The sequence below is a fragment of the Morone saxatilis genome, unplaced genomic scaffold (genome assembly GCF_004916995.1).
Source record: "Morone saxatilis isolate NCDOM2014 unplaced genomic scaffold, NCSU_SB_2.0 Contig8, whole genome shotgun sequence".
Lineage (NCBI taxonomy): Eukaryota > Metazoa > Chordata > Actinopteri > Moronidae > Morone > Morone saxatilis.
This window is the reverse complement of record NW_023340257.1, coordinates 15,125,032-15,137,731: the sequence shown is the minus strand read 5'-3', so window position 1 is coordinate 15,137,731 and position 12,700 is coordinate 15,125,032. Positions and strand designations below refer to the sequence as shown.

General features: G+C 41.4%; 2 protein-coding genes across 2 annotated transcripts in view; both read right to left on the bottom strand.

The window, feature by feature from the left end:
* Window positions 1-5,042, bottom strand: part of sik2b (salt-inducible kinase 2b) — a gene marked incomplete at its 5' end in the record, with an annotated part of 43,656 nt that extends 38,614 nt beyond the window's left edge. Inside the window, 2 exon segments of the mRNA XM_035679875.1 lie at window positions 1,198-1,314; window positions 4,751-5,042. Of these exon segments, the coding sequence (XP_035535768.1) occupies window positions 1,198-1,314; window positions 4,751-4,888 (255 nt within the window).
* Window positions 5,043-6,449: 1,407 nt separating this feature from the next.
* laynb (layilin b) lies at window positions 6,450-12,678 on the bottom strand. Its single transcript, XM_035680330.1, has 7 exons — window positions 12,136-12,678; window positions 10,617-10,923; window positions 10,331-10,488; window positions 9,432-9,476; window positions 8,773-8,850; window positions 8,461-8,578; window positions 6,450-8,057 (listed from the first exon to the last, which is right to left on the bottom strand). The coding sequence occupies exons 1-7, from the start codon at window positions 12,206-12,208 to the stop codon at window positions 7,730-7,732; spliced, it is 1,107 nt and encodes a 368-aa protein (XP_035536223.1). The 5' UTR covers window positions 12,209-12,678; the 3' UTR covers window positions 6,450-7,729.
* Between the last annotated feature and the right edge of the window lie 22 nt (window positions 12,679-12,700).

Genomic DNA, 12,700 nt, shown 5'->3' with positions numbered 1-12,700 from the left:
TTTTAAACTTAATAAGGTAAAATTTCCTTCTTAGCAAACTGCCAAATTTCATGGTTTTTTTTTTTTTCCGGCTTTTTGGGTTAAACCAATAATACTGGGGAAACCCCAAACTGGTGGGTCCCCCCAATTTATTCATTTAAAATGCTTTTAAGGTCCCCATAAGTTTCAAGAACAGAATTTGGGGATCCCAATTTTTTCTTAACCCAACATTTAAAAAAACAGGGATTCTTGATAAGTGGATAACATTGAATTATTAAAATCCATTTTTTCTGCCGGAGTACAGGTCAGATCTAATGTCCCTGTTCAATAAGAAAACATTTAAATTTATATAACCTTCAACTACCGACATTATTTAGTTCGAATCATACCAGAAGCACCTTCACACGGTGCAGAACACACACACACACACACACACACACACACACACACACAGATGCACACAGCGCCGAGTGTCAGTCAGTCATTAACTATGCTCTCATATCTTAAGCTATCCAGCGGTGGCAAGTTCTGCTAGGCAGCCGTTGTTTGCTAATGCATTAGAAAATGACCTGGATTGGTCCTGCGCTTCAACACCCCCGGCGGCTAAAGAACCAGGAGAGAAGATCAACAAGGAGCAACGGTGAATTCTGCACCACAAAATGGACTCGTTCACAGATTAGCCAGAGGATCGCCTAATACTGGGCCTCCTCAACACATGTTGGCAAAATTGCTTAGATTTAACTAATATTCAGACTTCATGTTCTAAAATATCTTTATGAAACCGGCCCCAGGACTTTACAGTGCCATAACCCTTAAAACAGTTTAAACAATAACAGGTGAGGCACAAGTAAGTGTGTGAATTCAGGCCTGTGTAAGAGACAGAATAGCTTTTTATGACATTTTACAGACTTGTGTCAAGGTGGAGGACAAGACAGAAATAAATCTCCTGAAAATATCTTGATTGACACAGCTCGTCACGCAAGACGCAAAAATATGCAAAAATACCGGTTACAAAAGAAGAAAACAAAAAGCAGATGAAAAGATTATCTTCACACAGCATTGCAACATGCGGAATAACAACTTTCAAATATACTTCCATTAGAGACATACAAGAGCCCAGATAAAATCATGACGCACTGTGGTCAAAATCAGTGAAAGCAGGAAGAGGAAAGCCACTACAAAGATTATCAATTTTGTCAACATGAGCTAGAGACTCACCTGGTAGAGCTTGATGATGTGGGGGTGGTCCAGCATCTTCATGATCTGAACTTCCCTGTAGATCTTCTCCAGGTTGACAGCATCCAGTTGGGTCTTGTCAATGATCTTAATGGCCACCTGCAGAGTGATCGAGCATCGACAACACAACTGTAATCACTCCGTTTCTCAATAACAAACAACAGAATCATTGTTAGGACTCATCACACTTGATGGGCAATAAGAAGAAATTCCCCACACTCACATACACACTAGTACAGACGGCAATTTAATATTCTCCAAAAAGAAGAGACAGTGTGTTCTTTTCAGTGCGCAAGCAAGGACTCAAGATAAATACTTAAATACAGCTTGTGCCGAAACCTTCATAAACAGTTTTAACATTTGAGCCATGATGAAATATCACACGAAGATAGAGGCAAACACAGGCTTCGTTGGACACACACACACACACACACGAACTTCAACACACTTGGCTTTTATAAATGATGTCCGGTAGGTAACAAGGCAATATTAACATCTCTCCTTCAGACTGTCCCATAAACAACATTTCATCAGTGTGATCTGAAGTGTTCCAAGCGTCTGTGAGCCAAGCTGGAGGAGTAAACAACATGAGACCCCGGTTCCCCTCTCAGCAATCGCACCACCGTTATGAAACTCATATTGAGCGCTCGGACCGAGAACAGGACTGCAATATCAGAATTGAACCAGCGAGACGTGGGCTGAAATGATTCGTTGTTTAATTGATTAGCTGATCAAGAGAAAATGAATATGCAACTATTTTGACAAATGATCGATGGTTTAAAGGACCAGTGTGCAGGATTTAGTGGTATCTAGGCAGATTGAAACGTTCTGAATAAAGCTCAGCCTTCAGAGCATGTAGACAAACTACAGTGATGCAAAAAGCACTAATGACCCAATCTAGAGCCATTGTTTGGTTTGTCTGTTCTGGGCTACTGTAGCAATATGTTCAACACAGCAGACTCCATAGAAGAGGACCCGCTTTCTCTTATTCTAGGGTCACGAAAAAACAACAATTTATTTTATTTATTTTCAGGTGTTTATTCACTAATGAAAACACACCTATGTATATTATACTGAATTTCTACCAGGAAATTTAGTAGTAGTTGCAGCCCTAGATGAGATAATAGAACAGGATCCAGGAGGGCAGATCCTTGAGCTGGAAGGTCTATCGGACGCCCAAAATCTTCACGGCAGTTTATAAGGCACACACAGCGTTTTCCTCTGGAAACTTATCACAGTGTCGATCATTGTATCACCCATCGTGATCACCATCAGGTAAACGCCAGAAATGCCCTGCAAATACAAAAGTGTTTTACCAGGAATATTCGATTGCATTTATTTTGACTCGCAACCAGCTGACGTCACACCGTGTTGCTGCCGCTGCATTTGATCCTTTTTAGCATATTTGTAGTTAACACTTACAGATGTGCACTAATGGGCGTTTTGAAACATGTAACACTCTCCATTATTATCTCCTTACCCACGGCACAGACAGGTATGTTGCAATGCAATTTGGCGTTAAATCCTATGAAGAAATCAAAATCTCTTAATGGCACTCCAGCTGCAAGTCGAGACCTCTAAGGCATAAAATTTTAAATCACCAGTCTAGTGAAGAGAGATTACAGGGCGCTTAGCATGAAAAGATCTGAGCTAGCTGATTACATTGTCAACAATACTAACGTCACAACACAAGACTTCTTGCGAACTCTGCTGGCACAAGGTCGTTTAAGGACAATGAGTTGGAGGGGTAATTTAGCTTACACACAGAGTAAGGAGAGCAGGACGAGGCAGCACAATGCTGTGATCAGACATGGATAAATGCAAGACCTGCTGTGCTGACGGACAGGACCACATGGGAATGGGCCAGCACTGTGTGAACCCACAAGCTGCAATATGTACATAATGGGATGAATGGGTCAGTATAACACGCAGGGGCCATGAGTAGAAAAAGTAGGTTATGCACACACACAGGTACTACACCTATCTAAGAATATGCATACGGATGCATCAGATCTGCCGTTTCATGTGTTATTAAACTCTGGTTTTCTTTATACACACGCGCTCTAGGCTAACATCTCTTTCGCCCTGGCAAATGCTCAAGGCAGATGGCATCACATGAAGTAGACAGCCTGCCTCTCTAGCTGACCTTGGCCACTATAACAAACAGCTGCGGTGGCTGTCTGCACCGACCTGCGCTGCTTGACCTCTACCAAACCAGTGACCTGAGAACCAGCAACGGACATGCATGTTTCCATTCAACCCCAGTATCACACCGGCTGACGGAGAGGTGCAGCCACTCGGTGAAAAAAAATAATAAAATCACCTGATGCACCGAATGCATGAATTAAAAACCTGCGTTCACACAGCAGTTAGTGTTACATGGTAGCAGATTACCCGGCTAGACTAACACTGCGACACTTCACAGGCTTCTATAACCAGAGTAAGAGTCTTAAGAGCCATTTTCTAGTTATTCATTAAACCTACCAAGGGCCTCTTCTGGATGATGTAAATCTTTGTTTTTCTGTACAGTGTTCGATGACAAACTCTAGCTCTAGAGATCAAAGATCATAGTGTGCAAGTGTGTTTTCATAAGCCCCCCTCACCCACCTCTGTTTCACTCCCTCTGTCTCTCACAACACAGCCTCCTCACACACACACAGAGACTGGACACTCCTTACATTAAATCCCTGTGTCTCTGGCATTACAATACAAACGTCATGGCACTCGGTGGTACTGGTCAAGAAAGGCCTCTCTGTACGGTTGCTGACATAAAACTACTAGTAAACTCAGACAAACCCAAGCCCTGTTCTGTGACCATGCTGCATCGCCCGAGTGTGTTCAGTGCTTCTCCAAACTAAAGTGAAGACCCCCAGAGCAGCGTCAGTGGACTGCTGCGTGCATGCATGCGTGCAGAACACATTGCTTTCCAATTACAGAGCTCTGGCTGGCATATCCCGCGCCTCTCCAAGCTCTCGGCACTGCTGGCACAAGAAACCACGAAATCACATCATTATTTGGGTTACATAATGCGACCACCGACCCATGCTGCATGCCCCAGATACGGCAACTGGGATGTTTACACCCAGACAGACTCCTGAGCTGGTACACTGTGGCACTCTGTCTGGGTCGTTACCAAAAAAGCAGTACAGGTGTATGATGCTGGTCTTGGAAAGAAAGCATGCATGTTTACAGTTTGTGTTTCCCAGCAGCACCGGTGGTCAGACCTCTTACTGGCAGTGATGTTGGCTGAGGGTGGGTGTGGGGGGGTGAACGTGCAGTCAGTCATTGCTCCTGTACCTGCAGGATTCAAACATACCAGCTGTTGCTGTTGCTCCCCCCCCCCCCCCCCCGCCCCGGAGCAGCCAAGTGACCGGCAGTTACCTGATCCAAGTTTCTATTAGCGCATGATGTGGACAGCATTTCGGTATCTGCTTTGAATATCTGGGGTGTCAACTAGTGCATAAAAAGTTATGTAACTCGGCTGAACAGTAGCATAAGTTAGCTTTCAGGCTAACTAGTTCATCGACACACTCACCTCGGTCTTCGTTATGCGGTGTCGGGCCAGCTTCACGACAGCGAAATTGCCCTTTCCTAAAGTGCGCTCGATGTCGTAAAAGCCCACTCGGACCGGACCCCGGATCAGCGGTTTTTGGACACTGTCAGCCATGACCATGCTGTTCTTAACTGGGACTGTTTGTGGGGAAGAGAAGGAGGTAGCCAGACGAGCAGGGGAGGAGAGGGTGGAGGGTGGGGGGGACACACGGGGGGCTCTCCGCACGGGCTCGCTTTGGGGCAGCTACAGATAAAGACGAAAGGAAAACAAACCGCCCCCGCCGCCGCCCGCCCTTCTGGCCGCCGCCCGCCGCTCGAAGCCGTGTCCATTAAAAATAGACAAAGTTGATTTCTGTGTCGCCCTGCAGCTTGGACGCCCAAATGTGGCGACACTCTCTCCGTCAGGCGCCGGCGAAGACACGAAGCAGCGCCATTTGCCGCTCCCCCGGGGGCGGCACCACCACGCTCCCTCAGTACAATGGGCCTTATAATATTTCAGCTTCGAGTGCCTCTATCAGCTACAGAGCACACGAGTTGACTTGCAAAGAGGCATCATGTTCTCTCGTTGACGTGTATTGACGTCAAAGCCATAGGGGTATTTGTACAGGGGGCGGGGCCACGGAGCCGCTCCACACTTCAGTGCCAATTGGTTGCCAAGACAACCAGACCCACCTCTTACGTCAACCGGTAAAATTGCTATTCTGAAATCTGTTTGCTTGCCTTCCCCTCCTTGATTGCACGCATAGGTAACTTTGAAGTTTTTTTTTTTTCTTCTTTTTGCCCCGCAGGTGTTTAATAAGCTTTTTGTCGAGTGAAAAGTGCAGGCAGAAAAGGGTTAAATTAATCCTACATCAGCCTTGAAACGGTCCTCTTTTTTTTTACTTCCTCATAGCAATGTGCCCTGCAAGAATGGAAAAAAATACGTTTAAAACAAAACAATAAGCAAGGATTTTATATATTTAAAAAAAAGAAAGAAAATCCATTACACAGCATGTCTACTTTTAGTCATACAGTCTAGAAAAAAAATGCACAGGGAATTACAACTATATACTATTTTATAATATATAACATTATATAATGAAACATGGAGGACCTCATGTGAAACTAGACATTTTATCAGCTACAAAGACACTTTGGTCAGCTACATAACAGCACCATCTGTTGGCAAAAATATGACATTGAAGCAAGCTTAAGCCTTTTGAAATACAGTAGTATTTGTACTTAGGTAACAGGCATTTCACATTCACACACATTTAATGTCGCACAGTCTCTCCCCTGCACACGTAGACAAATACAAACACATTTAAATATACCTACATTATTGTAAAATAAGAAATTCAACCACACATATCTTTGTAACCAAACTTTATTTAGATACTTTATTTTTATACACCCAAAAACATCACGCCATGTTTGAGACACAGCACCCAGCAGTTGTTCTCTTCAGCTCATGCAGTGACAGTCTAACACAGAACAGTGGATTACTAAGGGGGCAGGCAGAGCTTCACTCTGAAGGCCTCCGCTGTCACGCACAGACTTCCTGAATGTAAGAGTTCCAGATGTGCTTTTGGCATTTCCTGTCTAACATTCTCCAAGAACACACTCAGCCTCTCCTTACTGGGCTTGCTACATCTTTCCAAGACACCGACCCAACAGCCCACTCAGTACACATAACACAGGCATTTGTGCTCAGTAATGTATATCCATTTTTATTTTACAAATTTACAAGCCAGGCATATGCTTTTACAAGTAAACACACAGCTGAATGAGTCCGTGACATATTCCAAACTCCTAAAAAGTCTCCGTACTGTTAGGTCAGAGGGAGGGTTGAGTTTCTCACACAACTGGTTGAGAGTCGGGAAAGCACACAGCTTTGAGGTTTACTGAGGTCAGCAGAGTTCTGTCATCAGTGTTTCCGCATGTACTGTCCTTTTCCCTGACATCAGAGTCCAAACAGGAAGCCTTCCACAGGGCTGACACCACTCTTCAGGTTTCGAGAAAGGGTCAGAATAGTCCCTAAATAGGACAACTCCACTGCCGTAGAGAGCCAACAGGATCTTTTTGTCCTTGTGTGTCATAATATGACGACGGGATTGGGAAAACTGGCTGAGCAGTTTAATTTTGGATTGTTTACAACATGAGTAACTTTGCGTGGGTTCTCAAAACTTGCACTTATATTCCCGGGGTTAACTGTGCAAATCACCACGCCAAATATTGTAGCACTGACCTGACTCATTTCCGCTTATTCAAGTTCATTAATGCCTCTCTGAAAGCTACTGTGAAGTTACATAATTTGTCGGGATTATGTATCACAATGACATAACGCCACCATCCCACATAACACCTATGGCCAACTGTGAGGGGGATAAGGTTGACATTTGTGGTCTCAACAAGTATTGATGATCCCCAAACCTTAAATTTATTAAATACTTTGGTTTATAACCACATACCTGGAAAACAAATGAGATTCCCATCAGCTTTAGCTTAGTGTTTAGTCCTAATTATCAAATGTTAGCATGTTAACACACTAAACTAAGATGGTGAACATGGTAAACATTTAGCTCACAGAGCTGCCAGCATGGCTATAAACTCTTGTTTAATAAAAAAATTTATTAATGATATTTGAAATATATTATAATTTTTTATAAAACCCATCTAATACTCCTGAATCCAAAGGTATGCAATGCTCAGATTCACAATTTGATTGACATTTTGAAAATTCTCGACTGGTGGGGTTAGGGGAAGTTCAGGGCCTAAATTTGGAGTTTCAGTAGACAACTTCCTCCTTTAAGCATTAATCTGACTGCAGCTTTGGATGCTGGATGCTCAGGCTCCAGGCCGATACAGCCATCCTGCACCACACAAGTTACCAGTCGGATGTACAGGAAGAAAGGGATGGAGAACATTGTGTTCCTCTGTCAAGCTGGGTCATATTCGTTTGAACAGATGGGCATCAACAGTGTTATCCATAGATCTCATTTTCCACCCAACCAGTCTGACTGCGGCAGCGCCGGCTTTGAGCTTTGCAGGTTTCATAGATGTCATTGGTCACAAAGCCGCTCTCCCTGTCTGCACATGACACATTCTCATAATCATCACACTGGGAGTCCTGGGAAGGAGCACAAGGGTACTTTGTCATGATGTCTGCTGGCCTGCTGCTGTCCAGAGCAGTGTGAGGCAGTTTAGTAATGTCACTAAAGGCATAAGGTCCTTGCACGGCGTAAGGTGAAGCTGTTGTTGACATCCATGGTTTTGATCTGCTGGGATAGCTTTGTGTTTCTGTCTTCCTCCTGATTATAAAAGAAAGGACATTAAAGAGCACAGTGGGATCATCACAACATGGTTTAAAGGGATCATCTAAATCTACTTATTTATAGGTCACATTTCCCTACAGGTTTTTAACCACAAATATCTCTAAGACCAAAGATACAAGAGGTATATATATGTATATAGTTATATAGAAATTGTGTGCTCACATTGGCCAAAACTGAGTAAACACTGCATCAATGTACCATATTAATAAATAAATATTCCATAAATCCATTATACACAGAAATATTAGCTGCATCTAAAATGCTTCTCAATATGTCATTTTATTACTCTGAATCCACACAAGTTTTTTTTATTTGAAGTGCAACAGACAGATACATGGTATGGCTTTTAGTATACCAGCTTATACTTTTCTGCTTTTACCTCTTAGTGTGCTGTTTGTAGCAGAAGAACCCAGCAGCTGCAAACAGCAGCAGCAGTAGAGCAGGAATAGTTGCATAAAGGATATAGGAGACATACAAGGTGTTGTCTGAGAGAGATACTGCAAATGAAAGAACATTACTTAACCTCTTATAAGATACATTTTGAACATGACATTCATCCTTGAATAGTTATGATTCTGTTACTACATATAATAAAATATAATATAATGCCCTTTATGTTTGCCTGAAAACAAGGGCATTCATTCTAAGTATCAAGAATAAAAGGTTTTAAAGTGTTTTTCTCTTTTCTTACCTGATGACTCAGGTAGTCTTATTTTTATCCTCTCATCACTTTCTGTAGTTGAGAATACATTCGGCCTCAAAGATGGAACTGGAGCAATCAGAAATAAAACATCAACATCATCAGATAAATATGACTCGACATTGTTTATCTAAACACTGGAGAGATTCTAACTTTTCTACAAAAAGAAATAAATATAAATAAAACATGAGAGTTTGACTTATATTAAAGGTACTAACAATATTACAGGTATTATAATACATAATGAATGCCATGTTTGGAGGCTAATTATTTGAATTTCCTTGTTTAAATTTCCTGTGATCCCACACATCTCTACAAATTTGGTTAAAGTACATATGTTGATTCACTTTTTATACAACTGAATATGTAAAATATTTTTATTTTCCTGTAAAACAACTATCCTTAAAGGAAACAGTAAGTAGTAAGTAAACAAACCTTGATACATTTTGCCCATTTTATTCACACAAAAAGAAGCTGACAAATTAGGCATTAAAAGTAAATAAGTGATAAAAAAGTAGTGATGTGGAAGTTTAGTCTGACTTTTCTTGATCTAAGTTTATACACTTTAACTGTCATTTGTTATCTGTATCCTACAGGAACATCAAGCACACACGGACAGTATGTGTGGGGTTGTCAAGTGTACGTTGTACCTGCATGTGCTGTGTTCCCTTCCTCAGTAAATACTGGTACTTTTTCTGCGAAAGACAGAGAAAATAAATATGTAAGTCACTTGCATTCAAAAACAATTTCAAACAAAAACAGGAAGCACCATTAGAAAGAGGAAGTAAAATTAATCAAATTAAAAAAATATGCTTACTATTGTTAAACATTACATAGATATGACCACAAAGTGTTCACAGCATTTAAGTCCCTTAAAAGACTATAGAGAGAGACCCATATAGAAAAGGTAAAGTTAAAAACCAATAGGTTAATTTAAAAAAATTGGCAGAAATGGAATATAATCATAAATATTTTTTCCTCAGTGTATAATCACCTGAAAATAAGAATGAAATAAAAAATAAGAGATGTTTTTGTGACCTTAGAATAACCCTTTTATATCAACAGACACCACGGGTCGCCTTCTTTGCAGGCCGTCACGTTGAACCACCATTTTTCTATGGTAGCCCAGAAAAGAAAGCAAACTGGTTCTAGAAAGGGCCTTTTTACGTTTCTGCATGTTTTGAGGTCACCATAGTTTCTCCTTGGTGCTTGTAAGGGGAGGGTGAAGCGAGAGAGTTGCAATATGCAACCACACTGCTTAATGCCACTTCACCCTACACACTGGACTTTTAAACACTGTCAGATGTATCTTTTTATGTTGCCAGGATTACAGTACTACAGGCCACAAACATTAAAATTGTGCACTACTTGTGTAGTGCTACCTACCTGTTGACAGCAGTGGCCACATTTTGTTAATGGTCTTTGGAAGATAAAAATTCAGATTTTGTGTATTCAAGAACCAAATAAAATCAGGAGTGCCAAATGTCAGTATTTCCCAGCACTGAGCAGCCAGGTACAACAGCACAGTGTCTGTGATCTCCTGGCTCACCTTCTGGGTATTTGCACACAAAGTTGTTCTTGGAGTTGCAGTTGTCATCATTCCACTGGAACAGGAAATGACCTTCTTCGTCAGGTGGTGCAGAGGGCTGGTGGTACAGAACCACACACATTTCACTACCACACGATGGCTCATCCCAATGCCAGTTCCTGCAGTATATAGAATACACAAGTTTAGACTTGTATCACATTTAAATTCGACAATATACATTGTTCACAAATTCACTGATGAAACATTCATACATAAAAAGTGAATGGTTTAAAAAAAAGAGAAATACCTGAACTTGGCCTTGCTTCCATCCAGCCAATAGTACTGCGAGGGGCAACCTGGGCTTGTGGTCCCTGCCTTATAGCGCTGTGGGCTGCGCCGGAGCCCGATCCAGAAGTCTCCATCTCCAGCCTGCAGCTGCTGTATGAACCTCTCCATCAGTCGCTGCTCACTTTCAGTTTCGATGCTGAGCAGCTCGCCTCCATCCAGCCTGCAGGCCTGCCTGGCATCCTCAAAGGTCAGCCTCCGCCTGCTGTCCTGGATGTAGGACACCTTGTAGCATGGCCGCTCTGTGCCGCGCCGACAGATCCTTTGGCCTGGACACCAGAGTCAGCATCAGGGAGATACCCATATGGCAGGAGGATTATAAACTATCTACAGTATCACGGACGAATTAGGAACCAAAGTCATCCCACATTTTCCTTCAAAGTAGGTAGATTAAACCACATGGTAGTGGTCTGGAATTATAGTGTAAAACCTATATTTTTATGTGCTTAAAAAAGATTTGTTTTGTTTTTTTCTAGGTCTTGTGCCAGTCAAAATAGTTTGCATGCTGTGGTGCACTCTGACAGAGAAAAGAAGAATTCTTGAATATGCAGTGAACTGCAGTGGTTTGCTGAGGTGGCACAGTGAGTGGGTTAAATATTGACTGAAGTTAATTATGACTTTTCACAACAAATCTTCATTGTCCAAATGCATTGATGAATCTTTTAATCTTTAAAACATGCCAACTAATAAAGAGGCAGACAATAGATTAAACCAGTCTGTCCTATCAAATAAAGGCATAAAAAGACCAAAAAATATCTTAACAAACAAACAAACAAACAATAAACTGTGGTACCCAACACCCCTCAGGCTGCATTATCTAGAAGTTGAAAACATGAGATTGTAATATGAGAAAGGTGATTTTCTCCTTTCCTTTTCCAGAAAAAAAAAAAAAAAAGATTAGATTGGAAAACATTTTTTTTAATTATTTACTCATTTGGCAACCCCTTTGATTCACCTCAGGCCACTTGTGGGGATCCCGATGAAGTAATGAAAATGAACAGCCTCTTCAATAAAAAATATGTTTTGTACCATTTATATTTTTACCTCATCTAGAATTGAAACATAGTGCCAGTCTATAGGTTTGGATTTGATCTGTTGAATACTGCTATAATCGCATAAATGCTGCTGTTCTGCGACCTCCTGACTTCAGATCAGTGATCTGAATCATAAACAGTCTGTTGATGTTCATTTTCCACCACATCACGCGCAGGCAGCTGTGACTGCAGCCTGATATCATTATAATCCACATACTGGGAGCTTTAGGCTTCTTTACGGGTGGCTCTGCTACTAACCTCGTTTACTTAAACCCCTTAAGAAAAAAACGGAATGAAAAAACAAAACAAATGCACAACCTTGTTCAGCTCTGCATGCAAACTTTTTAGAAAACAAACAAAGAAAAAATAAATTGAAGTTCTACCTCGGACATAAAATACATAATATTACTGTCTCAGCAGAGTTTAAAATGGAGTTTTCCTTCTTACCATTTATTTTAGAAGCGGATCCAGGGTGGAACAAAACGGCGATAACAGTGCCAAACAGCTTCATAAAATCCATCTCTACATGTTCACTCGAGTGTGTTAGACGATTACCCTTACAATCGAGTGTAAAGTAGCTTGTTAGGAGATAAACTTGAGCTTTTCAAACCCTGTGATAAACACAGACTAATAACAGAGGCAGCGCAGTCTGTCCAGTCAAAAGTGGGTCGACTGGTGAAGGCGTGCATATGGCGTCTGGCTGAGGAGGGGAAAAAAACATGAGTTAGATAGTCCAAGATTTTTGCTTTGGAAAAGACTAAATACTGTTACTTTTCAGTGGTTCTTTCTTCTCCAGATGTTTACTCAAACCACTGAGGTATGAATCCGTGCATTCCGGCAAACAGTGTCCTTTTCTTTTACTAAATTAGCAAAATCCCATTTCACATATAGTAATGTCATTATAATGGGATGAATAGAGTTCTTTGTGCATATACTATGTATCATGCTCCCTGTGTTAAAATAAAAAATGAGTATCTCTCTTTCTTAGTCCACTACACACACACACACACAC